The 27,090-nt window shown below is 49.2% G+C and overlaps 1 protein-coding gene across 1 annotated transcript in view; it reads right to left on the bottom strand.

The window, feature by feature from the left end:
* Positions 1-23,304, bottom strand: part of LOC132534602 (maestro heat-like repeat-containing protein family member 7) — a 29,494-nt gene extending 6,190 nt beyond the window's left edge. Inside the window, exons 1-16 of the mRNA XM_060178516.1 lie at positions 22,976-23,304; positions 19,038-19,102; positions 18,513-18,635; positions 18,309-18,388; positions 17,800-17,929; positions 17,075-17,161; positions 14,029-14,136; positions 13,790-13,925; positions 12,797-12,885; positions 8,500-8,649; positions 6,830-6,984; positions 4,973-5,117; positions 3,840-4,015; positions 2,862-2,999; positions 2,653-2,767; positions 254-394 (exon numbers count right to left, since the gene is read on the bottom strand). Of these exons, the coding sequence (XP_060034499.1) occupies positions 254-394; positions 2,653-2,767; positions 2,862-2,999; positions 3,840-4,015; positions 4,973-5,117; positions 6,830-6,984; positions 8,500-8,649; positions 12,797-12,885; positions 13,790-13,925; positions 14,029-14,136; positions 17,075-17,161; positions 17,800-17,929; positions 18,309-18,388; positions 18,513-18,635; positions 19,038-19,102; positions 22,976-23,042 (1,905 nt within the window). The 5' untranslated portion in view covers positions 23,043-23,304. The remainder of the gene's footprint in view (positions 1-253; positions 395-2,652; positions 2,768-2,861; positions 3,000-3,839; positions 4,016-4,972; positions 5,118-6,829; positions 6,985-8,499; positions 8,650-12,796; positions 12,886-13,789; positions 13,926-14,028; positions 14,137-17,074; positions 17,162-17,799; positions 17,930-18,308; positions 18,389-18,512; positions 18,636-19,037; positions 19,103-22,975) is intronic.
* Between the last annotated feature and the right edge of the window lie 3,786 nt (positions 23,305-27,090).

Raw genomic sequence — 27,090 nt, 5'->3', positions numbered from 1 at the left:
CTTCCAGGAGCCCTGGGTAGACTGAATCCAGGGTCTGACTTGGTCTGTGCTCAGAAATGTCCAAGGATAAATGTCCCCTCTCCTACCTAGCCTGGGGAGAGAAAGCATTACTGCCTCAATCCCAGGGACTGACTGAACCGGCATTTGATGGGTCTGATCCTCAAAGTGTGGTTCCCTGGTCTGTAATAGGCCACACTGGCCTCTGGATCCTCTCCTGGCGACTGCAGGTCTTGAGCACAGGCCCTGGGCTCACCATGGTGCCATGCTTCGCGAAGATCTCCACCACTTGCAGCAGCAGCTTCACTGTGGCCGGCTCCTCGCACTGAAACCAGTTCCCCAGGACTTGGGTAGCAACATCATCCATCATAGCTGCCAGGCTGGGGCACCGGACCAGCTGGCAAAGGGAGACCCAGAGAGACTGAGAGGGCAAAGGAGTAAAACCCTCAATGGCTGTGAGTCTGGGTTCCCTCTCTGTGTGAAGCCAGGCTCTGAAGGCTATGGAACAACGTGGAGAGAAGCCAGAGCTTACCGGAAGGTGGGCCCTGCCATCCCAGAACCCACACACCCTTTATCGCTTCTGAAATAGGAGGTGTGTAGGAATAAGAGAGAAGCGTGTTCTGTCCTCACTCAGCTGAGGAGCTAGGGAGCACTGGGTGACTATTTCAAGGTACTAACAGTGCTGTACAAATTCAAATAAACTTTAAAATTACAAATAGGAAGTCTGGGGGCTTGGTTGTGTCTCACCTGATTGAGCGCACATGTTACAATGAGCAAGGACCTGGGTTTCGGGTTTGAGCCCCCAGTCTTCACCTGAGAATGGTGAAACGGCTACAGGTGTCTCTCTTTCTCTATCCTTCTCTATCCCCCCTTCCCTCTCAATTTCTGACCATCTCTACCCAATAAAGATAAATTTAAAAAATTGATAAATATATAAATAGGGAGCCTGGTGGTGGCACACCCTATAGAGTGTACATGTCACCATGTGCTAGGATCCTGGTTTAAACCCTAGGTCCCCTCCTGCAGGGGGAAGCATCACAAATGATGAAGCAGTGCTGCAGGTCTCTCTATCTCTATCTCTCTATCTTCTCTATCCCTTCCTATCTCTCCCTCCCCTATCAGTTTCTCTCAATTCTGAGAAGTAGGGAAGAAAAAAAAAGAAGGAAGAAAAGAAAGGAAGGAAGGAAGGAAGGAGGGAAGGAAGGAAGATAGAAAGGGAAAAAAAGGAAGGAAAAAAAGGCCACCAGGAGTGGTGGATTTGTTATGCAGGCATTGAGACCAGTGATAACCCTGGTGACAATAAAAAAATTAAGAAATTAAAATCATAAACAGGTATTGATTGATCTAGGGAGAGTTGAAGAAAGAGGTGGAGCTTAAGCTGAACTTGGGGAGAGGACTTTAACAAGTGAGGGTTCAACATTATTGTTTCAGAAAGCCCCCAGAGGGTTCTAACCAGAGCCATTGCTCTACGAAGAATGATCCCCACCTGGTGACAGTCCCCTGTCCAGTGGGCTTGTACCTGATGCTGGTTTTCAAAGCTGGGCTCAGCTACTGCCTGTCCAACCACCACCCTGGGGTTTTTCAGAAAATGATGACTTAGGAGCCATGTCCAGAACTGCTGATCCCAAAATTCTGGGGGCAAGTGCCAGGAATCTTGATGCCCACTGGGCAAAGGCATCCCTCCCTCCCAGGGTTCTGCAGGCACAATCCACATCTGCTGCCCACATGACACACATCTGTGTCTGCAGGTGTCACACCCCATACCACCAGCCACACACCAGCTCAGAGCCTGGGCACCTTCCACAAGGACCCAAGGTCCTGATACCCACACAGAGGCGCATCACAAAGCCCTAGAATGGCATCTGTCCCCATTGTAGTGTGAGCACTGTATGTGACTGTGGCTCTGTTCAAAATTAATCATTAATTTATTTTGACTTCACTGGAGCCTCATACTTGGGGGAGGTCACAACTTTGGGAAGACTCTATTAAACAGATACAGATGCTAATATCAGTGTCAATACATAGATGTAGATGTAGATTTAGATATAGATGTGGGAGAGATTGGCAGAGGGAGAGATAGCACAGCACCAAAGTTTCTGCCGGGATCAGAATATCCGCATATGTCGTGTCTGAAATATAACCGGGCCTAGCACATGGCAAGGCAGATGCACTACCATGTGATCTCTCCAGCCCCTCAGAGACTAATTCTAAAAGGTTGGAAAAGACTGAGGCACCTGAGGCTGTGTGGTGGCACACATGGTTGAGCTCACATGTTACAATGCGCAAGGACCCAGGTTCGAGCCCCCAGTCCCCACCTGCAGGGAGAAAGCTTCACAGGTGGTGAAGCATGGCAGCAGGTGTCTCTCTGTCTCTCTGTCTGTAATAAGGAAAAAAAAAGACTGAGGCAGCTGAGGGAAAGACCTGTGCTATTGCTTAAAGTCATGGCAAAGTCAAGCAAAAGAGGACTCAGACCAGTTAATACCACAGGACTCAAGGCTGCCCAGTGAGGTGTCATCAGCGTTCCTCCCAACTCTCTGTGGGGCAGCAACACAGAGCAAGGGCAGCCCTCCCTAGTGGCCTTCCCTGAAGGTGTCCATTGGTCATGGCTGTCTCCACCCCCCTCCCTTTGCCCTCCTTCCTCTCTACTCTTCTCACCTCAATCAGAAGCACGATGGATGTGATATGATTTGTGCAGTTGAGTTGCTGGAGGATCCTGATAATGAGGCTGAAGATGGGCCGGCTATGCCAACAGTTCTTGAGGACCATGACCCTGTAGAGGGAGCACAGTGTCCTGGCTCAGGCCTGGACAGTGCCCACTGCCCACAAGAGTCGGGCCTGAGCCTGAAGCCTGCATGCTGGCTAACCTGGCCAGCACAGTGACGCCCTCGTAGTGTCTCTCAGGAATGATGAGCAGCTCCCAGCCCTCCAGCTTCTGAATATAAGACACAAGTTCCCCATAGCCTGAACTTCGCATAAGACTCTTCATGGTTTCCAACGTGGTACTGAGGAGAGGGTAGAAAGCAAATAAGAAGTCGTTCCATCTGCAGACAGGAAGTCAACCTATCAGCTCCTCTCCCTCATCTATGACCCTTCTTAGAATCATGAACTGCTTGCTAATGATGGGACAGTCCTCAGAGTCCCAGGGTTAACAGTTTACAGATGAGGCAACCATAGTCAAGAGAAGCACAGCTTCCCTGAGGGAAAGGGCGTGGAACGGAAGCCATGTCTGTGGACTCAAGTGACTGGGTCTGTTGTACTGGTTTCACTCTGGCAGAATCTGTGCATCAGAGAGAAGTAAAGGGTCCTTTCTAAAAAGCTCAGTAAGACTTGGTGAAATGCAAACGCAGGCACACTGTGGTAGGGATGGAAATGGTGCGGTCACTATGGAAAACAATATGGAGCCTCCGCAGAAATGAAAAAATAGACCCACCACGTGACTCACCAATTCCATTTCTAGATATCTATTTGAAGAATAACAGAAACAGTGATTTGAAAAGACAGGTACACCCTTATGTCTACTGAAACATTATGTACAGTGGTTAAGTCGCAGAAACCATGTAAGCACCCAGAGATGGAGGAGCAGAAAGATGTGGTTCATGCATATAAGGGGATACCATGCCACTATTGAAGGATAAACAAATCCTTCCATCTGAGTTATCATGAGTGGAACTGGAAAATATTTGCTATGTGAATATGGGGAGAGAAAGCATAATGGTTATGCAAAAAGACTCTCATCTTGAGGCTCTGTTTGGAAGCAGAGCTGGCTTGGGTGGAGTGTGAGGCACTCAGTGACGGGCCCTGGAGCGCGGCACTGGCTTCTCTGGCTCAGGGTCCACAGGTACCTGACGAGGTCCACCCACTCGCCGGACTGCTGCTCGTCCTGCATTGCCTGTGCGCCCCCTTCCACCACAAGGAAGGACATCTGGTACAGTAGGGCCATGAACATCGAGGGGAAGATGGTCTGCACTTCCAGCCGGCGGTCTGGCTCCAGCAGGAGCTCGTGGATGGCTCTGGTGGCCTGGGGGAGGGGGAAGGTCATCACCTTCAACCTTCTGCTTACAAACATCCCCCCATGGGCAGGTTCAAGGAAACCCAGACCAGGAGAGCAAGTGACGAGATCAGCGGGAGCCTGGGGAAAACCGGGGCCCATTTCCAGGTTGCTGTTTTAGAACGTGCCCCTGAATCTGGGCAGTTCTTTTAGTGCCTTACCATCCTGGAGAAGGAAGGAGGGACTGGGGGTGTTTGTCTGCCCTGAGCTCTCACCAAAAGAAAACTGAAATGCCAGGCCAGCTGCCCGGGAGGTGACACAGTGGGGAAAGAACTGGACACTCAGACATGACGTCCAGAATTTGAGCCCCAGCAGCACATGTGCCAGAGTGATGCTCCAGTTCTCCCTCTTCCTAATTCTTTCATTAATTAATAGGTACAAATTAAGCCAGAGCTTATTTGTTCTCTGGTTAAATTTTTTAAAATAATAATTAATTAAATACCTGAGAGGCAGCAGTTGGCCCATGTGGTAGAGCACATATGTTACCATGATAAGGACCTGAGTTCAAGCCCCCATGTATCCACATGGGAGTGAATGAGTGTCTGCGGGGAGGGGAAGTTTCAGAGTGGTGGAGCAGTGCTATGAGGAGTCTCCTCTTCTGTTCTCTCTATCTCTAGCCCTATCTCTCTCTGTCTCTCACCCTTTATCAAGAAGAAATCAAAAAAAGGAAAAAGGTAGGCACTAGGAGTGGTGGCATCAGGCACTGAGCCCCAGCAATAGCCCCAGTGGGAAAATAAATAATAAATAAAACACCAGTCCCTTCAAAGCCAAGTCAGCTAGAAACCCCCTCCCTCCAACCTCTCCTAAGGTCTCTGCCATAAGAATAACTTGAACCGAACACCAAAGCAAAGTGCCGAAAAGTCTAGATGTGGGCACTAGGGAGCCCCTGCCCTGCAGCCCCTGCTCCCCCCAAGGGCCCCTCCCTACAATCCGCAAGGAGATCTTGGCTCTCTGGTCAGGCTCCTGGCTGCTGGGCTGCTGGTAGGTGGTCAGATTCTGCAGCAGGTACTCCAGGATCATCTCGTAACCTTTGGGGAACGAGGACAGGATCTCCCAGGGCTTGCAAATCCCCCTGCAGTGGGAGAAACCAGCAGGGTCACCCTCCATGGTGCAGTGCTCCTGGGAGGGAACTCAGCTCCTGGGCCCAGTCCGCTCACTGGCTGCCTTCCTCCTCCTGAGCCTCCACCCTCACTACCCCCTCTCTGCCTCTCCCTCTGCTCCGCTCATCTCTTGACACCCCTGGACCTCCCAGTTCTCTGTCATTCCACACTTGCCTATGGACAAACTATAAAATTTTTTAATGTACCCAGGGAAGGGGAGATACACAGCAGTGGTGCACCAGACTTGCATGCCTGAGACCACAGGTCTAATCCAGAGCACCACCATATGCCATAACTAAGCAGTGATCTGATCTCTCTGTGTTGCTATTTCTTTTTTAAAAAATATTTTACTCATTTATTTATTTTTGTCTCCAGGGTTATCGCTGGGGCTCAGTGCCTACACTATGAATCCACTGCTCCTGGTGCCCATTTTTTCCTTTGTTGTTGTTGTTGTTGTTGTTGTCATCATTGTTGTTATTATTGTTGGATAGGACAGAGAAATCAAGAGAGGAGGGGAAGACAGAGAGGGGGAGAGAAAGATAGACACCTGCAGACCTGTTTCACTGCCTATGAAGCGATTCCCCTGCAGGTGGGGAGCCGGAGGCTCAAACCACCATCCTTGCACTGGTCCTTGCACTTTGCGCCCTGTGTGCTTAACTCGCTGCGTTACCACCTGGCCCCTATATTTTATTCATTTTAATTATCTGTTCATTGTTTATTTTAGTGAGAGATTCAGACAGAGAGAAAGGCTGAAAGAGGCTGGAGTACTGCTCAGCTTTGGCTCATGGTGTTACTGGGATTGAACCTGGGATCTCAAAACCTTACACATGAAAGTCTTTTGCTGTCTCCCCAGCCTGACTCCTTTTTCAAAATTTACATGCTTTCCAAATTACCTGCAACACATTGGTGTTACTCTTATAATCACCTCACCCCAAATAAGTGTGGCATTTATTTGCATTAGAAAGTGAATACATTGGGGGCCCAGAGACAGCTAGCCAGTAGAGCATGGCTCATCGTTTGTGAAGTTCTGGGTTCAAGCCCTGGTACCACATGGAGGTACCAGAGAGGACCATGTGCAGTGCCTGAGGAAGTAAGTAAGCTATGCTGTCTCACTGCTTTGTCTCTCCTCTCTCTTTCTAAAATAAGTAAATAAGGTAACTAGATAGATAAATCAATAAAAGTGTATCTACTTTGAAGAATAAACAAATGAGTGGGCTGGGCAGTGACACAGAACCAAGGACAGGACTTGTACAAGGAATGTCCCAAGTTTGACCTCCCCCCAGCACTGCATATGCCAGAGTGATGCTCTGTCTCTTTCTCTCTCTCTCTTTCTCTCTGCCTCTCTGTCTTTCTCTCTTTCTTTGTCTCTCTCTCTGCCTCTCTGTCTCTCTCTCTTTCTCTGTCTCTCTCTCTGCCTCTCTGTCTCTATCTCACAAATAAATAAATACATCCTTAAAATAAGAAAGAATAAGCAGATTAAAAGGCTGTTGGGGTTGTCTGGTGACAGATGGACACTAGACTTTGGGTTGTGACCATGATCGGGAATATCCACCTGAAACTTATGTAAGGTTACAAAGCAATGTTTCCAGAATGAGATTTTATTTTAAACACAGTCCTACCAAAAGCTCACAGGAAAAAATGGAGGGCAAGGAAGAAGGCCTTCCAGAGGCTGCCCATCCCCTACCTCGGAATGTGGTCCTCAATCTCCACAAGTGTCAGGATGACTTGATCTGTGTAGTTCTGGGCCAACAGGTGGAGGACCTTCTTTACGATGCCTCGGGCAACGTTGTTGGTAATGCGGTTCAGATTCTGGTAGATGAACTGGATGATCACCGGCACCTGAAGCCGGAAAGGGGACGAGGGGACTAAGGGGGGGAGCTTCTTTCTGGATGCTGCCACCAGCTCAGAGGGAACCAACTAGCCAGGCCCCTGGGTACAGACAGCATAGGGCTGCATGTCCATGTGGGCCCCAGTATCCATACAGAAGTCACTGGCTGCACGATGGGCCCTGATTGGTTGGGGACTGTCCTATTCCCCAGGTTCCATAAGAGGACCAGAGTCCTGTCTGGAAGTCACATGGCAGGATGGATGAAAGAAGGCAGGGAAGGAGCCAGAGGCGTGGAGCAAGATTACTCTCAGTTGAGTCTGCTCCCAAGGATGAAGGGCACTCCAGGAGGGACCTCAAGGACTAAGCGGGAAGTTGGAGGGGTTCCCCTTTGGAGTACCCTCCCAGTCTGAGAGCATTCTCAGTGTCTGCTCAGAGCCATCAGACTGCTCTCCAGGCCAGAAGAGACTAGGGAGGGGAGCCTCCAGAACTGCTAAGGGGTCCTTTCATGGAGGTGTCTTGAAAGGAGAGAGCCCATCGGTGACCCTATCTGTGACTCATTTTAAGCATTACATATTTGAAAAAAGACTTGCTGAGCTGGGGACATAGAGGAGGAAGCACATGAATGCAATAGGTCCCAGGTTCAATTCCTAGTACCATCAATAGCCAGAGCTAAGCAGTGATCTGGGGGGGAAAAAAAAAAAAAACCTTTCATGTCCATGGCTCCAAGGTCTCAAGTTAAATCCCCAACACTATCATAAACCAGAGCTGAGCAGTGCTCTGGTCCCAGTCTCTCTACCTTTACCTCTATCTCTACCTCTTTGTATCATTCCCTCTGTATTTCTAATTAAAATATAAAGTGCAGTCCAGGAGATGGTGCAGTGGATAAAGCACTGGACTCTCAAGCATGAGGTCCTGAGTTCAATCTCCGGCAGCACATGTACCAGAGTGATGTCTGGTTCTTTCTCTCTCTCTCCTCCTATCTTTCTCATTAATAAGTAAATTAAAAAAATATATATATATACATATATATTACTTAAACTGTCTTAATTTTACAGATTTACAAAAGTCTGGCTTTCCAACACTTTCACATGTCAACTTCTCATAGAAATGTGTATTTTTCATCCAGGTAACGTGAGCTAAATGCACATAATGTGTGTGGTGTGTGGTATACACACGTGTGAGCACACGCACGATGCGCTCCTCTATCTCTATCGTGCAGGTGAAGAAGGCCCCCGCAGACCTACACTCATAGCTGCTAGCAGGAGCGATGCTGCTGGGACCCACTGTGGCCTCTTTTGGCAACTTTGACTCACTGCTGCTTCTCTCCCTGGCGGGTGGGGGTGGGGTATGGAAGGCCGGTGGAGGCCCCTCCCCCGGAACAGCCTTTCACCCAATTACAAGCAGCTCCTCTCCTAATATCTTCTCCTGGGGTTAAAGGGATGTGATTTCTTATACCCAAATTAGCAGGGAACAAGTCACCCAGCAGGAAGTATTGACCCGACCCCCTCAGCTCCCTCTAGAGCTACCTTCCCGATCTCCGGCATTGAGTACTTCATGACCGTCCGCAGCACCTTGGAGGCAGCGTCCACCCCGTGCGGGTTGTCTTTGGTCATGGCCTCCAGCAGCACCAGGATCATGTCAGCTCTCTCATTGGGGGTCAGATAAGACCTAAAGAACTGAGAGTCGGGCGGTAGCGCAGCAGGTTAAGCGCTGGTGGTGCAAAGCACAGAGACCTGAGTAAGGATCCTGGTTCAAGCCCCTGGCTCCCCACCTGTAGGGAGGTCACTTCACAAGTGGTGAAGCAGGTCAGCAGGTGTCTGTCTTTCTCTCCCCCTCTCTGTCTTCCCCTCCTCTCTCCATTTCCCTCTGTCCTATCCAACAATAATAACTAACAATAAAACAACAAAGACAACAAAAGGGAATAAATAAATATTTTTTTAAAAAGACCTAAAGAACTGAAGGAAGAAGAACGACAGCTCTCTGTGGTAACAGCAGAGACGCTATTGCTGGGATAGCCCACAAAGGACTGTCACCCTAGGTCCCCTGGAGACAGCCCATGGTGCAAGGCCAAGCCCCAACGTGTCCCCAACTCTTAAGCCTCCAGAGGACAGTGCAAAAGCCACCACTGCTTGAACTTGGAATGCAATTCAGTGGCTCATTTCCCACAGTTCCATGGGAAAGTGAGTTCTGACATTCCTGGAATTAAAGGCATTTCAGACAAATAGTGATTCAAAGGTCGCAAATGGAAATTTTGAGTCTAAACATTGCAGAGAAGTTCTTTTGCTTAAATAGTGAGCCCCAGTTCTGCTCCTGGTTATAATGCTGGGAGAAGGCAAAGACAACAAATAAGATATCCAGAGGGTTGGGCAGTGGGTGAGCACACACATTACTATGCACAGCAACCCAGGTTCAAGCCCCTACCCCCACCTATGAGGGTAAGATTCACAAGTGGTGAGGCAGTGTTGTAGGTGTCTCTCTTTTTTATTATATTTATTTATTTGATAGGGGCAGCCAGAAATCGAGAGAGGAAAGGGGGTGATAGAGAGGGAGAGAGACAGAGAGACCCCTGCGACACTGCTTCACCACTCACAAAGCTTTCCCCCGGCAGGTGGGGACTGGGAGCTCAAATCTGTGTCCTTGCACATTGTAAGATGTGCACTCAACCAACTGAGCCACCACCCAGCCCCCCAGGTTTCTCTCTCTACCTATCTATCTCTGTCTGTCTCCCTCTCTATCTCCCTTCCCCTCTCAATTTCTCTCTAATAATAATTATTATTATTATTAAATAATAACAAATATTTTTAAAAGACATTCAATGCTTTTGACCTCAAAGGCTGCAAGTAAGGAAGTAGACAGCTATAGAGCAGTGTTAGAAAAGGGTGGTCCGGGAGGTGGCGCGATGGATAAAGCATTGGATTCTCAACCATGAGGTCTCAAGTTCAATCCCTGACAGCACATTTACCAGAGTGATGGCTGGTTCTTTCTCTCTCTCCTCCTATCTTTCTCATGAATAAATAAATTCTTTTTAAAAAATTTCAAAAAAAAAATATATATAGGCTACTAAGGGACACAGAACTGGACTAGAGAGATTGAGGACTCTTTCTGGAAGCAGTTCTTCCAAAGTCCCAGAGAAAACATGGGGAAGAGGACCAGTTAGTGGGAACAGCCAAGGCCTAGAATGCAGATGTGCACAGCCTGGCTCCCAGCCCCACAGGGAAGCAGGAACAGGGGTGCAGACAAGGGGAGGCCTGAGGGTTACACCAGGGCCTGATCACAAGGAGCCTTGCCAGTTAGGGCAAGTTTGTATTATAGCATAAAAACCAAGAGTGAGCTAGTGCAAACCCAGAAGAATACTGTGAGGATATTTGTATTTTAGAAATCTCTGGTAAAGAAGAGGTGGGACAGGGGCTGGGGAGACAGCACAACAGTAATGCAAAACATTTTAATGCCTGAGGCTCTGAGGTCCCAGGTTCAATTCTCAGCACCACAGTAAATCAGAGTTTAGCTGTGCTCTGGAAAGGAAAAAAATAAAAGATGGGGTGTATATATAGATAGTGTGCTATTGGGTGGGGGTAGATAGCACAATGGTTATGCAAAAGACTCTCATACCTGAGGTTCTGTCAAGTCCCAGGTTCAATCCCCCCCCCCCCCCCCCCCGCAAGCACCACCATAAGCCAGAGCTGAGCAGTGCTCTGGGGAAAAAAAAAAAGATAGTGAGCTATTTACTCCATATGAAAGAAGATGAAATCCTCCCATTCGAAGCAATGTGAGTGGAAAAGACTGGAACTTAGTGAACTAAGTCAGGCAGTGGAAGACAAACACCACGGCATTTCGCTCCTCTCTTGGGCACAAGAATGAGCCACATAGGACAAATAATAAGAGCTCAGATTCTAGTTGCAGGAACAGAAGTGGGGAGGGAGGGGGATCAAGGGGAAAAGATCAATTGGTGAAGGAAGAAGCTGAGGTTTTAGCAGTGGACTTAAAGTATTGTAGTTGAGACATACAAGGATGCACACCTGAGACTTCAGTGATCTTACAGTGCAAAGGGAAGGGGAGAAGAGGGTAGAGGAGGGGAAGGGAGAGGAGGGCCTACTCAAATACAATGCAGAAAATGGTGAGGCAGCATGGTTGGAAACAGAACAATCGTGAGCTGGCAAAATAGGTCACTTAGACAGTGCTTTGCTTTGCCCCATGAGCAACACACTGATTTGAGTCAGCTCCCCATTGCATTAAAGGAAGCGTTGGTGCTTTGGTTTCTCTTTCTCTGCATTTATCTAAAAGAGAAAGAAGGGAATGTAGAAGGGAGGGAGGGAGGGAGGAAGGAAGGAAGGAAGGGAGAGAGGAAGGAAAGAGGAAGGGAAGGAAGCGAACCAGTGAAATAGCTGACTGAAATAGTGTGCTGCTTTGCCATGTGCGCAAAGGAAAGCCATTCTGGTGTTGTGGTCTCTCTCACTGTCCTCTCTCTGCCTCTATCTTAAGAATAAAGTAAAACAAAAATGAGAAAGAAAGGAAGAGAGGACAGCTCAGTGGTAGACTGTTGCACTTGTCCCAGGCAAGTTGGCGCAGTGTGGCTGGAGCAGAACCAAGTGGGGATGGAGAGATAGACGTGGGGAGGACCCAGAGTGAAGGGTCAGAGTGACTGTGAGCCGAGGGTGTCTGTGCAGGGTGACAGCAACTGACTGAGCCAGGGAACCCCACACCTCAGACAAGTGACAGGCCTTCACAGGACAAAAGCAAAGCTTATTATGGGAACTAGATGAACAGAGTGCACACTCTCCTGACTTACCCCATGTGGATATTTTAATCTGTGTGCCCGGTGGAGAAGTGCCTTTCCTCTCTGATATGGAGACATAAACCCTAAGACTGCATTTTCTTTGTGTTTGCCCTTCTGGCAATTAACTCAGTGGCTGTAGTTGCTACCCCTCCTCCCCTCCACATTCCTAAATTAATGGGCCTGAGACAACAGGTACTTAGGTAAAAGATGACTAGGGGGTAGATTCAGCTGTCTCAAGACTGATACTTATTAGACACCAGTTCTCCACTTTCTTTACCAAGGCCACAGATAAGGAAGATGTATAGCAATTGCGTGAAAGATTGCATATGTTTCTGCCAACTTTGTGACAGTGAAACAAACCTGCTCCATCCACCCCTTTGGGGAAGAGGGGCCTCATAAAACTGTGTGCTTTTTGAAGGTGCAGGGAGAACATCCCAGAGTGACCTGGAGTCTCTTATACACCAGTGTAATAAACTCTCTTTCATCAAGAACTGGCTTAAGTCTTGTGCTTCGGGATCATTTCTTTTCTTTTTTATTTTTTTTATTATTTACTTTCTCTTTTGTTGCCATTATTATTGTTGTTGTTGTTGTTGATGATGATGTCACTGTCATTGGATAGGACAGAGAGAAATGGAGAGAGGAAGGGAAGACAGAGAGAGGGAGAGAAAGATAGACACCTGCAGACCTACTTCACCGCCTGTGAAGCGACTCCCCTGCAGGTGGGGAGCCAGGGCTCGAACCAGGATCCTTATGCCGGTCCTTGTGCTTCATGCCACATGAGCTTAACCCGCTGCGCTACAGCCCGACCCCCCCAGGGATAATTTCTGTAACAAACTGAGCCACAAAGGAGCATGGGGTATGAGCCTGATTCAGAAGAGGGGCAACCAGACCCCTATTCTAAACACGCCTCAGGCTTCAGTCAACTCAGAAGCCACTGGGGAAACAGTCTGCTGTCTGTGTGGCCTTGAATGCTGCCCTGTGGGAGGATTACCCCAGGACACCTCCCCTCCACTCTCCAGAGCCCTACCCTGTGGGGCACTGAGGGTTACCATCGTGAGGTTCTGTATGTTGGCGGACCAGTCCCCACGGAAATTCTTCTGCAAATTTTTCAGGATGGTCTCTGTCTTCTGTTTCAGACCTCAGATCCAAAATCAACAGTTAAGGGCCTTAAAGGGGACAAAGGGACACACACTCCCCCTCCTCCTTTGCCTGTGCACCTCAAGCATCAGCAGGATTCAAGGGATTTGCCTCAGAGAATACCCTGGGGCCAGGCTGATGGGTAGGGCAGACCTGTGGACATCGTTGGCCCTCTAGGATTTGCTGTCTTTGTTCCATGCCACCATGTGGATGGTCCCTCAGCCTGGCTACTGAGGGAAATGCCTGTTTGCATGCAGGAAACCCTATTGAATCCCCAAAACTCAAGATTTCTGAAAAGCCCATCTTCAGATGCTTCTGTAACTGGGTGTCTGCCTCTCTGGCTTCCTTGGTATACAGAAGGTCTGGACCAGGGGACCCCAAATTAGCTCCCTGAGAAAGAATTCTTAGGCTCCCAGTACCACTAGTCAGTAACAAGGGGACAGCAGGGACAGAGCAAGGAGCCGGTGGTCTCATAGGTGGCTACGAACCCAGGCCCTCCCTTCCCCCAAGACTCTCCAGGACTCTCTTAAGAGACCACTGTGAGCGATGACACACCTGCTGGAGCACACACAGTACCATGCACAAGGACCCAGGTTCAAGCCACCAGTCCTCACCTGCAAGGGGGGAAGCTTCACAAGCCTCAAAACAGGTCTGCAGGTATTTCTCTGTCTCTTCCCATTTCTTACCCCTACCTTCTCAATTTCTCTCTGTTCTATCAAATAAATAAATAAAGCTTCTGCATTAGCAATGGGATCAGAGTTCACCCAGGCAAAGCACTCAGGAAAGCCGCTTTGGTGTCCCTAGCTCAGAGTGGACTCTTGGGGTCGGGGCCTGGCACTCTGGTCCCCAACAGGTGTCAAGACCGGCTCAGTCAAGGCCCCCTCCTCCCCACTCAGCTCACTTACTTCTCTGGAGCACCAGGACCTTGAACAGGTAGTGCAGCGTCTCGGCCGCCCCCGAGCTGACCTCCGCCTGGTGGTGGATGCAGTACAGGCCCAGCGTGCCCACCAGCTTCCCGCTCACTGTGAACTCTGCCATGTGCTGCCAGCCAGAAGACTCTGGTTGCCTCTCTGCGATGCACTCCTCGGCCCACCCTCCAGAGATGCCCCCTGGGCCGGCCTCCCCGCCGCCTCCAGGCCCTCACCGACAGCTCCGGGAAGTTGCAGAGGAACCTCAGCATCCGGGCCATGGCGCCCAGCGCACGGGTCTGCTCGTGCACCTTCTCTGCCTGTGTCAGCCAAGGCAAGATGATCTGGAAGGGAGTGAGAGACTCCACCAACACCTCTTCTGAGAGAACTGTCCCCTCCCTTCCCTGGCTGGATTCCACATCCCTGATGGCAGACAGATGAACTGAGGTGTGGACAGCCTCACAGGCACCATAATGCGAGGCTCCCCCCTGGACTTGGCAAAGCCAGAGAGTTTGCACACCTCTGCCCCTGCACCTGATGTCCTCAGAGTCTCTCCCTGCAGAGGTGCCCACAAGCAGTGTCTCACAGGGTGAGAATCACACCACCTGTCTTGCTCAGTGCAAACCTTCAGAGCTGCCCTTCACAGCAGGCCTTCTGCCCAGACAATAGACCCTTTCATGGACATTCATGTACAAAGAAATAAAAATAAAGGCCCAGGAAATGGTGCAGAGTCTAGAGCCTTGGACTTAGAAGCATGAGGTCCCAAATTCAATCCTCCACATTGCGTTTACCAGAGTGAGGTTCTAGTCTTCCCCCCACTTAGACCCAGAGAAGGCACATGAATCTGTGACAAGATGCTCACCATCTTAGGCTTAGCGAAATAAGAAAAAGAGGCAAAAGACAACCACCAAGTGGTTTCACTCATGTAGAACCTAGAGAACTGAGAGGCCTGAACTGTAAAAATAAATAGCAAGTGGTGGTCCGGGAGGTGGCGCAGTGATAAAGCTTTGGACTTTCAAGCATGAGGTCCTGAGTTCGATCCCCAGCAGCACATGTGCCAGAGTGATGTCTGGTTCTTTCTCTCTCCTCCTATTTAATAAATACATAAAATAAATAAATATTTTTAATAAAATAAATATTTATTTAATAAATAAAGTCTTTTTTAAAAATTAAATAAATAAATAAATAGCAAGCGGCATACCCAGTTAAGCTCATAAAGTACTAAGCGTAAGGACCCATGCAAGGATCCGACTTCGAGCTCCAGGCTCCCCACCTGTAGAGGGAACGCTTCACAAGAGGCAAAGCAGGTCTACAGATGACTCTCTCTCCCTCCCTCTCTCTTTTCTTCTCTCCCCCTCTCTCCTTCCCCCTCCTCTCTCAATTTCTCTCTGTCTTATGTAATAAAAAATTTAAAGAAAAAATGACCACCAGGAGCAGTGGATTCTTAGTAGCGGCACTAAGCCCCAGCAGTAACCCTAGTGGTTAAAAAAAAAATGCAAGAGGTCGCTATGCACCTACAAGGGTGACTGAGATGAGACACACTAACAGCACGGTGTGGCCACAGGGCAGAGTGACTGGAACCTGGACTCGCTGCAGTCACTCTGGAGAACAACTGACAAGTGTCCTCTAAAACTCAGTGTGCGTGAGGCCTGCAGTGAAGCAATCCTGTCCCAAAGTGTTTACCCAAGTGGAATAAAGACCCACAGTTCATGCAAAGGCCTGTTTGGGGTAGGGCCAGGATGTACAACAGCCTCATTTGTAATCATCCCAAGCTGGAAACAAGCGAAACACTTCTCAGAGGGAGGATGGAGACACGAACCAGGATCCTTCCAGTGACAAAAGAAAAAGGACTCACTGCTAATAATATACCAGATAAGGATGGCTCTCAAATACACCTCATGAAAGAAGACAGAATAAGGGCTATGTCCTGTATGATTTTATGGATGGGACATTTGAGAAAAGGTCAGCTAGGGGGACAGAAAACAAGTCAGTCACTTCCAGGGGCTGGGGTGGATGGAGGATTTGGGGGAACTGGAAGTGGGCATAGAACTCCCCTAAGTTTGATTGTGGGTGCCTGTGTCTGTTTGTCAAAATCCGCAGCAGCATACACTAGACAGGATGAATTGCACTGGCTACAAATTATACTTTCATAAAAATATGGGGGTGTGGGGATATGGCTCCGCTTGTTAGAGCACCAACATGCATGCTTAAGACCCGAGGGCCACAAGTTCAGTCCCTGGCACCACCTTATGCTAGGCTGAACACAGATCTTCCCACTCTCTCCCTCCTCTCACATCTCTCATCTCTCTCTCTCTCTCTCTCTCTCATATATATTAATATGGGAGAAAAGTAGGAGCCCTTGCAGAAAACAATACAGACTTTCCATATTTTTACAGTTGCAAAGACAAATGAGAAATAAATGATGATGTGCTAGGCTGCCATGTGATTTCAAAGGAAATACATCTACAGTTCTCATGTTTGACTCCCTCGTCTTAAGAATGACTTCAGCGCAGAGATTAAAACCTAAATTTTGTTGCATCTAAAAATATTATTGTTACCATTTAAATTTTGCTTAAGTAATTTTCCTTGCTATTTCCTTTTTTAAAAAAACTATTTATTTATTTACAAGAGAGAGCATCACCTTGTCATATGCAGTGCCAGGGATCAAGCTCAAGTCCTTACTCAAAGACGTCCTACCCTTCTCTACACTGTTGCTTGTATTGCTATTTTTATTATTATTTTATTTTTACCAGTGCACTACTCAGCTCTGATTTATGGTGGTATAGGGAATTGAACCTGGGAGCCTCAGGCATGAGTCTGATTGCAAACTTGTGCCCCTCGCTTGTTTTCTATGAAATTTCAGATCCTTGGGTATTCGCATGATATTTGTCTCAAGCAGTGCTGGATGGGCAGGGCGGGGGGGGGGGGGGGATGTTGCTCCATTAATCTTGAATCACTCTGGAGAAGGAGGACTCCAGAATAGGTCTCTCGAAGACCGCCATGATGGAAGACCAGAGCTCAGGCTGCCTGTTGCCAGTCAACTCCACTGACAGTTGTGTGGTCTGATATACATGCCAAAGCCAAATTCCTAGGTTCTAGAAGGAATCCTGAAATGGCTGTGGTTCTCTGGATGTGATCCTTGGGCTAAGAATATGCCCCCAAGTGATTCTGATGTAATTGATGGTGTTTGGGTCGAAGGACATGTTGGAATGAATATGCTTTTACTTCCCTTTAACAGACGTTCCCTTGTATGTCGAGCTCCCCTGGCCCCTGACTGCTTACCTCAAGAATGTTCTGCAGGATGAACATGCTGGGCTCCATATGCTCCATCACAAGTGCCTGCAGCATTTCATCGAAGGCCTGGATTGTCTGAGCAGCAAGGAAAGACGGCGTCATCCACATGATCATAGCCAGTGCCAGCTCAGCCCCAGCCCCCCAAGGTCCTTCTCACCCGCCCCCCCCCGAGAACTTTCCTCTAGTGGAAGGAAAGTGGTGGCCATCCTGGTCTGAACATCCCTTAGTGCTGTCTCCCTGATCTCGCTGACCAGACCAGGCAGGGCCAGATCAAATAAGAGGGTGGGTAGGAAAAGGCAGATGTTGGGCAGGTCTCCCCAACAAATACAGACCTCACCACTAGATATAGTTATTCTGCTAGATTAAGGAAGCTTCTGATTTTGAAACTGAAACTCTTAGGGACGATCTGGAAGTCAGCTATTCTGTCAAAACTATGTATTTTATTGCTAGACTGCCCCCTCCTAAGACTGAGGGTGTCATGGAAGGTCATAAGCCTTGATGAAAGAGTAGGTCACAGACAGTATGGGGTTTGGGGCCACCCTGGGGAAACGGGTGAGGATGAGGCAGTGGCATGAGGGTCATGGAACCTTAGGTTCCCGAAGGAGGGGTCAGAGGAAGAGAGAGGCAAACATTCAGAGCTGAGAGGACAGGAGGTCTCAGAAGATAGTCCCTCTCCTATGCTCCCCAGAAAAGGCAACCAAGATGGCGCTGACCTGGAGGTAGAGACTCGCGCTTTCCTTCCGGTCTGGGCTGGGCGTGATGAGCGGCAGAGGGAACACACTAGTAATGGCTGCGCTCACCAGGTCCAGCTTCTGGGGTAAATAGAACTGTGGGTTCACCTGGCTGTGGGGAGAGGTGAGAAAAGACAAGGAAGCCTGGGGGAGGGGCATTGTGAAAGGATGGATTGTATTTCTAGACTCCTGCAGAAGAACACTCTGCTTCTCTCTGAGGCATGGGGAGTCACAGAGACCTGAACCCCCAAATGCTTTCCAGTGACCTCATTACCAGGAAATAGGGGCCCTGGCTTCTTGGGGGTATCCTCCCCACCCTGAGTTTGCTATTAAGCTTCTAATAGAGAAATTGGGGGACACCCTTAACACTTCTGGATGCTGCCACCCACCACCCAATAGTCAAGCCTCCAAGCCTTGTCCCTCCCTCCCCAGCCCAGATGTTCTCAGTATCAGAGACCCAGGGACTCAAGAGATAATGGCAAGGAAGGAACCTCAGAGCCACAATGCAGAGCATGGCTTGCTGACAGACATTGCTGGTCAAGTTCTCAGTGGGTTCTTCAAGTATTATTGCCTGGAAGAGCCAAGAAAAACAAGAATTTTCCTCAGAGAGGGATGTGGGGGGATGCTGCAGGACTAGGATATGTTTTCCTCGCCCCTCGATAATTAGCTCCCAGAAGACCTTGGATCCCTCTCACCTCAATTTTCTTGGCCAGGATGACTTTGGGAAAATACTTGTTTATATTCGCGTCTGCCTGGTAACGAACAGCATCACTCAAGGTTTCCACAGCCCTCAGGAATTTCAGCTTGTCCAACTCCATCTAGGATACAACACACGGATGATGTCTGCCTCTGAGGCCCTTAGCGTCACCTCTTAGCGCCTCCTACAGGCCGTGCTCAAATTTGCAGCCCAGCGCCTGCCCTCACACCCAGCCCAGACCCCTGGTCCTCTGGACTGGTGCTCCCCAGTCCTGATCCTGCTGAGGCCCTATGGGGAGAGTGGGCCTGGGGTCTGTGAGGAAGAGGCTTCAAGTGCTAGTACCCTGTCTAGTGGCCTGGCCACCTAAAACAGGCCAGGTCTGAAGGTTCCACAGCATGCTGAATTCAAAGCCAGGACTAGCATTTCAGGTAACCTGTGCTCATCTTTTTGTTGTTGTCTGTTTCCCTCCCCCCACCCCACTTCCCTTCTCAGCTCTTTGAAAGTTTTCAGAGAATCTCCTTACCGCATTTCCTTGATCTATAAACTCCAGAATGAACTGATAGGCTTCTTGCTCTGACTGGCGCAGTCCTATAGAGAGAAGTTGTTGAGAGGAGTCGGGATGTTCCGAGCAGAAGAGATGAGAAGGCAGAGAGAGCCATCCTTCCTGTAGCCCTGGTCAAAAGTCTCAGAGCCGTAAGTAGCATGTGTGGGTGACCCAGCTCCAAGGGCTGGATGCCTAGTGCCAGCCTCAGAAGCCTCAGTGAAAAGACAATCAGTCATACAGACACTTAGTTAAGTGAGTTCCGGAGAAGCTGGGTGGTGGCACACACACCACCATGTGCAAGGACCCAGGTTCAAGGTCCCCTCCTGAAGCAGGAAGCTCCATATGCAGTGAAGCAGTGTTGCAGGTGTCTCTCCTTTTCTCTGTCCCTTTCTCCCTTTCTCTCTCTCCCCAGTAGACCCTTTGGGGTGGACAGGCTTTACTCTTAACCTTGACTTCCTGTCTCTGCATCTTCACCTAAGTCTCCAAAACAAGTGAGGTTCTAACATTAATTTGGAGTTTCAAGTTCATTGCCAAAGTAAGGACATCAGTCATTTGTGGCCAAGGTGGTGGTGATGGTGGTGATGGTGGTGTGATTTAAAGGCTTCTTTCTCTCTTTCCAAATTGTCATTCTGTACATCAGTCTCTCTTAGTCTCTCCCCCCGCCCCCCCACCTCTCTTGCCACTAAGGTTATCAATGAGGCTCTACTGCACTACTCCACCATTCCTGGTGGCCAATTCTTTTCCCTTTTTTATGCAGAAATAGGGAGTAAAGTGAATTTCCACCACACTTGTGCTCTCTTAACTTGGAGATAGTAGCCACAGCACTGTGACTGCTTTGAGACTGAAACTCACCCACTCATGTGAAAACCTCAGCATAGTCTCTGGAGCTGAGGAGGACAACAGCAGATCCATTCCACAGCAGACTCCCCCTGAGCATCTCTGTGGAGGTCCCTTCTTCTAGATAGTGCACTTGCAGCCCAGGAGGAGGAACCACAGCTAGAATACTGGACTGAAAGCCATGAGGTCCTGAGTTCAATCCCTAGCGCATCATATGTGCTGTGGTGATGCTCTGGTTCTCTCTCTCCACCTCTCTCTAATGGTAATAAATTTTTTATTTTATTTTTTTAAGAAATAACGACTTATAGAATCTATTTTTTAAAAAAAGATACAGAGCTTATTTACTAGCCTTCTAATGAGTTCTTATAGCATCTACTTATCCAGGTAGGGAAGTGTGTGTGTGTGTGTGTGTGTGTGTGTGTGTGTGTGTGTGTGTGTGTGTGTGTGCATGTATAGGAGGCTGGAAAAAATGTCATGGAGGTGGGGAAGATAGCATAATGGCTATGCAAAGAGACTTTCATGCCTGATGCTTCGAAGTCCCAAGTTCAATCCCCCACACCATCATAAACCAGAGTTGAGCAGTGCTCTGGTTAAAAAGAAAGAAAGAAAGAAAGAAAGAAAGAAAGAAAGAAAGAAAGAAAGAAAGAAAGAAAGAAAAAGAAAGGGGGGTGGGTGGTAGCACAGCAGGTTAAGTGCACATGGAGTGAAGCACAAGGACAGGCGTAAGGATCCCGGTTCGAGCCCCCGGTTCCCCACCTACAAGGGGGTCGCTTCACAAGCGGTGAAGCAAGTCTGCAGGTGTCTATCTTTCTCTCCTCTTCTCTGTCTTCCCCTCCTCTCTCAATTTCTCTCTGTCCTATCCAACAACAATGGCAACAATGACACAATAACAACAAGGGCAACAAAAATGGGGAAAAATGACCTCAAGGAGCAGTGGATTCATAGTGCAGACACTGAGCCCCAGCAAAAACCCTGGAGACAAAGAAAGCATGTCATGGACTGAAGTTGGATGATGCTGAGGAATGTGAGGAGCAAGCTACACAGCTACTTAGAGAAAGAACATTCTAGACCCAAGAAACAGCCAATGCAGGGGATGAGACGATAAGCAGAGGCCTGGCACACTCATAGACTAGCAGGGAGACCTGCATGTCTGTGGTGGGAGCTGATGTGATCAGACGGCAAAGCCTCCTTAGGGCTTTTACTTGGAACGGGAGGGCAGCTGAGGGCAGGGGGGTGACAGCTACTTGTTTTGGTTTTGATTTTTCACTATTTTAACCATCCAGGACACTTTTTCATTCAGATAGAGACAGAGAAAGGACAAAAACCACAGCACTGGTGCTTTCTTTGGTGCTATATCCCCTCCCATGTGGCACCAGGGTCTGAAACTGGCCCACACACACAGTAAGGCATGCATCCTGCCCAGTGCAGTCTCTCTCTAAGATTTATATATTTATTGAGAGTGAGAGAGAACAGAACAGTGCTCAGCTCTGGCATTATGTGGTGTCAGGGATAGAGCCTGGGACCTCTTGAGTGCCAGTCGTGTGCTTTATCCACTGAGTTGCACTTGGATGCCTGAGGGGGGTTGAACGAGGGGTGATTGTGGGCTGACCTGTGTTCACCAGGATGGCTCTGGAAGTCTAGTGGAGGGTAATGGGGCAGGAGTGGGGTTGTGCAGGTGTGTGTGATAATTACCCAGGGGAGCTCAATAGGTGTCCAGAGCAGGGAGAGTTGGAGCCAATGGTCAGATCCACAGGAAAAGCAAGAAACTAGGCGTAAGTGTGAGAAAAAGAAGTGAGGGAGGGTGAGGGAGATAGCATAATGGTTATGCAAACAGAGAGATCATGCCTGAGCCTCTGAGATCCCAGCTTCAATCCCAGCACTGCCATAAATCAGAGCTGAGAACTACTCTGAGAAAAGAAAGAAAGGAAGGAGATAAAGAAAGAAATGGCGGGATGATCAAGATATTTAGCCTGGGAGACTGGAAGGCTGGGATTGAATTGGAAAAGGAAGTAGAGGTGGCCCAGTGGATAAAGCATGAAGTCCTGAGTTTGATCCCTGGCATTGAATGTGCTAAAGTGATTCTCTGGTTCTCTCTCACAAATAAATCTTTAATATATTTGTTTAAAATCAGAATGAGGGGGAGGTGATGGTGTTGCACCTAGCTGAATGCACATGTTAGCGTGCAAAAGGATCCAGATTCAAGCCCTCAGTGCTCCTGTGAATGGGGAAGCTCTGCAAGCACTGAAGCAGTGCTGCGGGTCTCTATCTGTCTATCTCCCCCTCCCCGTCTCCATTTCTCTCTGTCCTATAAAATAAAGGGAAGAAAAGGGGGGAAATGGCCTCCAGGTGCAGTGGATTCATTGCGCAGGCACAGACTCCCAGCACTAACCCTGGAGGCAATAAAAAATATATACATTGGCCAGGCGGTGGTGCAGTGGGCTAAGTACACATGGCAGGAAACACAAGGACCGGCCCTGGGCTCCTGGCCTGCAGGGGGTCGCTTCACAGGCAGTGAAGCAGATCTGCAGGTGTCTATCTTTCTCTCCCCCTCTCTGTCTTCCCCTCCTCTCTCCATTTCTCTCTGTCCTATTCAACAACAATGATAGTGATAATAAGAACAATAACAACAGCAATAATAAACAACAAGGGTAACAAAAGAGGAAAAATATATTAAATGAAGTTGAAATGGGAGCAGGTTCAGGTGGGGAGGGAAGCCAGGAGTCCTATTTGGAACCTATAAAGTTGAGGTATCTGCTAGGTGTCAAGGCACAAGTACTAACGGGGGGACTGAGAGTCTGGGGCTGAGCAGAGGGCCTGGCTCCGGGAGTACAGAGAGAAGTGTGGGCATTGACGTGGCACTGAAGTTCTGCTCCCGCTCTTGAGAACAAAGCTCTCCAGACCACGTCTGGTTCCCTCCCAGCTACAGGCTTCTCAGCGGCTGGTCTGAAGAGGGCACACATGCAAAGGCTGAGAAGGGACTTGCCCCCATTTGGTGATGACATCTCCAGCCAGGGCAAGACATTCACCACCACTCCTAAGCTGCTGCTGGGAGTGGAGACACCCAACGGGCACCTGCTCACCTGTCAAGATGTGGCCAATTGGTGCGAAGGTCACCCTGCTGTGTCCTTTCCCGCTGGGCTCATGCATTGGCTCACGTGATCAGCAGCCTGGCCGGGCCAGGGAAACACTCCTTCCTAGGGAGGCCATTTGCAGGGGGAAAGAATTGGCTGAGGGCCTAAGAGACAGCTCACTGGGGTGGTCCGGGAGGTGGTGCAGTGGATAAGGCATTGGACTCTCAAGCATGAGGTCCTAATTCAATCCCCGCCAGCACATGTACCAGAGTGATGTTTGGTTCTATCTCTCCTATAATTTCTCATGAATGAATAAATAAAATCTTTTTAAAAAAGTTTAAAAAAGAAAGATAGCTCACTGGGGAGCATGCCTACATGCCACCCAGGTTCAGACCCCCAGCTGCCTTGGCACTGGGGGAAAGTTTCAGTTCAATAGTGTCTCTCCCTCTGTCTCTCTCTCTCTTTCTTTTTTTCTTATTGTTTCTGTAGTTGTTGTTGTCGTTGTTGAATAGGACAGAGAGAAATGGAGAGAGGAAGGGAAGACAGAGAAGGAGAGAGAAAGATAGACACCTGCAGACCTGCTTTACCGCCTGTGAAGCGACTCCCCTGCAGGTGGGGAGCCCGGGCCTCGAACCGGGATCCTTATGCCTGACTCCCTCTGTCTCTCTTTCTATTTGAAAAGTCAGCATAGAACAGTGAAGCCCCACAACTACATATATATGATTATGTATACATTATTATACATATATTACATATACATAATATATATATATATATTACACAGAGAGAGAATGGGGGGGCAGTGTCAGGGATAGGCCTTCATACCAGTTTCCTGTCCCTGAGAAGACAGGGAACCCTCCAATGCCCAAATTTACCCTGTCCTACCCAGGAGCCGTCATTCTTTTTAATGAATGAATGAATTTATTTATTTTATTTTTGTCACCAGGTTTATTGCTGGGACTCCAGGCCATTAGGATCCCACCACTCCCGGAAGACTGTTTATTTATAGCTTCTCTCACAGAGGTGACTTTATGTGGTGACCAGGGGCTCAGACCTAGATGTTGGTATACAACAAAGTGTGCACTCTACCAGGTGAGCTCTCTCTCAGCCCTTAAGACTTATTCATTTTAGGAGTTGGGTGGTAGCATGACAGGTTAAGCACACGTGGCACCAAGCACAAGGACTGGCATAAGGATCCCGGTTCGAGCCCCCGGTTCCCCACCTGCAGGGGGGTCGCTTCACAAGCGGTGAAGCAGGTCTGCAGGTGTCTATGTTTCTCTCCCCCTCTCTGTCTTCCCCTCCTCTCTCCATTTCTCTCTGTCCTATCTAACAACGACATCATCAACAACAATAATATAACTACATATAACAATAATAACTACAGCAATAAAAAAGGGCAACAAAAATGGAAAATAAATAAATATTTTTTTAAGAAAGACATTCATTTTAGAGAAAGACCAGCACTCTGTTCAGCTCTGGCTTACAGTGGTGCCAGGGGCTGAACCTGGGACCTCTGAGCCTCAGGTAGGCAATCTGCTACACCACCACTGCACCCTCCCCCAGCCCCAGGAGTCTTCTCAGTGCTCTCCCCCCAGAGGGAAACCCCAGCCTGCATCTTTCATTGCCCTGGTCTTGGGGTCTCCCAAATGGACACCCTATTGCTAAGGTATCTCCAAATACCTCCGTGCAGAGCCCCCTCCTGGTCTGTCCTACGGCAAGGCATTGCCTCCTCATGCCCACCCTCTCAGAACTCCCGATGAAAGGCCCAACCCGTGGCGCCTGTCTGAAGCACACACCCAGGTGCCCTGAACCTACACTTCAGTTAGGCCAAAGCTGGGGTCTGAGACCAGGATGCTCAAGTTCCTGGAACACCCCCAGAGGCATCACCACTCCCAGCCCACCTCTAGTCAGAATGGGGTGCCTCCAGGCCTGAGTAAACCAGGTCCCTAAGGTCCACAGAGGACCGCAGGCCAAGGGTGTGCACTCAGGACAGGGCTGGCAGGCCCCCCACACATACAGCCTAGGCCTTCCTGCCCTGGCCCTGCCCAGCTGTGTGTGTGGGAGGGGGACAGACAGGCAGGACCCCTTTTACCTGACAAGCTGGAGGCCTCAGAGCCAGGGTGCAGGCTCTAGGGGGCACTGTGTCCCCAGGTCCTGTGGAGACCCCTACAGGGCAGACTGAGAGGTGACTGAGTTGGAGCACCCCACCCCCACCCCCAGAGTCCTCAGGGGAGGGGCCCAGAGTTGGGGAGAGGCGTTGAAGAGCACTATCCCTCACCCCAAGGAAGCTCCCCAAATCACCTAACATGGAATTTTTTTTTTCTTTTTAACCACTGCATTGCTCACTTCTAGCTTATGGAGGTAAGGGAGATTGAACCTGGAACCTGGGAGCCTCAGGCATGAGAGTCTGTTTGCATAACCATTATGCTGTCATATATATATTATTGCCACCAGGGTTATTGCCGGGACTTGATACCAGCAATCCACTGCTCCCAGGAGCCATTTTCCTTCCTTCCTTCCTTCCTTCCTTCCTTCCTTCCTTTCTTTCTTTTTTACCCACCACTTGTGAAACATCCCCTTGCAGGTAAAGAAAAAAAAAAAGAAAGAGGGTCTCAAACCCGGGTCCTTACACTTAGTAATATGTGTGCCTAGCTGGTGCCACCAGCCAGCAAGATTTATATATTTATTTATTTATTGTTGGATAAAGACAGAGTAATTGAGAGGGGAGGGGGGTAGAGAGGGAGACAGAGAGACACCTGCAGCCCTGCTTCACCACTTGTGAAGCTTTCCTCCTGCAGGTGGGGACCAGGGCTTTGAACCTGGGTCCTTGTGCACTGTAGTGTGTGCACTTAACCAGGTGCGCCACCACCTGGCTCCAAAATGTATATATTTATTATGAGATAATGTAAAAGGACCAGAGCACTGCTCAGCTCTGGCACAGGGCAGTACCAGGGGTTGAATCTGGGACTTTTTTATTATCATTATCTTTACTGGATAGAGACAGCCAGAAATCAAGAGGCGGGGGTACAGAAACAACAGAAAGACACCTGTAGCACTGCTTCACCACTCTCAAAGCTTCTCCCAGCAGGTGGGGACGGGGACTTGAACCCAAGTCCTTGCACACTGTAACGTGTGCTCATCCAGATGCACCACCACCTGGCCCCGAACCTGGGACTTCTGGCTCAACAGTCTGAACTGTGCCCCCAGCCCTCTGGAGTGATCTGATTGAACCTGTATGGGCCTGCACTGCTCCAGGTTAGCAGAGAGCCCCGGAGCCTCTCTCTACCACCCCACGTTGAAGCCACTCCACAGGGATCTGGCCAGACCAGCTGGATGATGCCACCACACCATCCAGGCTCCCTGAGGAGCTGGGCAGGGCACAAAAGACCCCTTTACCATGTGCTCAGCCATTCTCCCAGGACAGACTTTACTGAGCTATTTGGCACCAAATCCCATAATTCCAGCCCCAAGGAGTCAGCCTGCACCTGTAGGACCAATAAGTTAATGTGAAGGATACTCCAGTGAATGAGGGTGCTAGGGGGGTACCCTTAGTGCCCTGAGCTCTGGGCTTCCAGGACAGGGAAGGGACCTGGCTGTACATTGGGCAGGGGCAATTGTGAGACAGACTGAGAGAGAACTGCAATCAAAGTGGGGTGCTGGGATGTAATGGATTGTCCCCAAAGTGAGGGTCCCCAAAGAAGTGGTGAGATGAGAGAAAAGCAGGCCTTTCCCCTGGGGCTCCCCTCTCCCCCTTTCTCTGGTGGGTCACCATGGTTTTTGCCCAGCACCCTTGTGCAGTCAGCGACACTGCTTCCTGTGCAGCAGGGAGAAGTGCTCTCTTTGGAATCATTCAAAACCCTCAACTGGGTGCACTGTCACTGTCCTGTATGATGCTGGCAGCAGGGAAGGGAGGGTCTGGGAGGAGAACCCAGGGACTGTGGATGGATGAGTCTCAGCACAGCAGTTGCCGGGCTGCCCTTATCTGACTTCACAATGCCCGTAAGTGTTAAAAACAAGGGCTTTCCCTCTCACAGGGAAATCCACACCTCAGCCAATGCCCAGTTTTTTGGAGAAAAGGGGCAGTCCTCCCCCCAAGCCATCCAAAGATCACACTGCCACAGTGG

The sequence above is a fragment of the Erinaceus europaeus genome, chromosome 19 (genome assembly GCF_950295315.1).
Source record: "Erinaceus europaeus chromosome 19, mEriEur2.1, whole genome shotgun sequence".
NCBI classification, from domain to species: Eukaryota; Metazoa; Chordata; class Mammalia; order Eulipotyphla; family Erinaceidae; genus Erinaceus; species Erinaceus europaeus.
The sequence above is the reverse complement of the archived record's forward strand: the minus strand, read 5'-3'. Positions and strand labels throughout refer to the sequence as shown.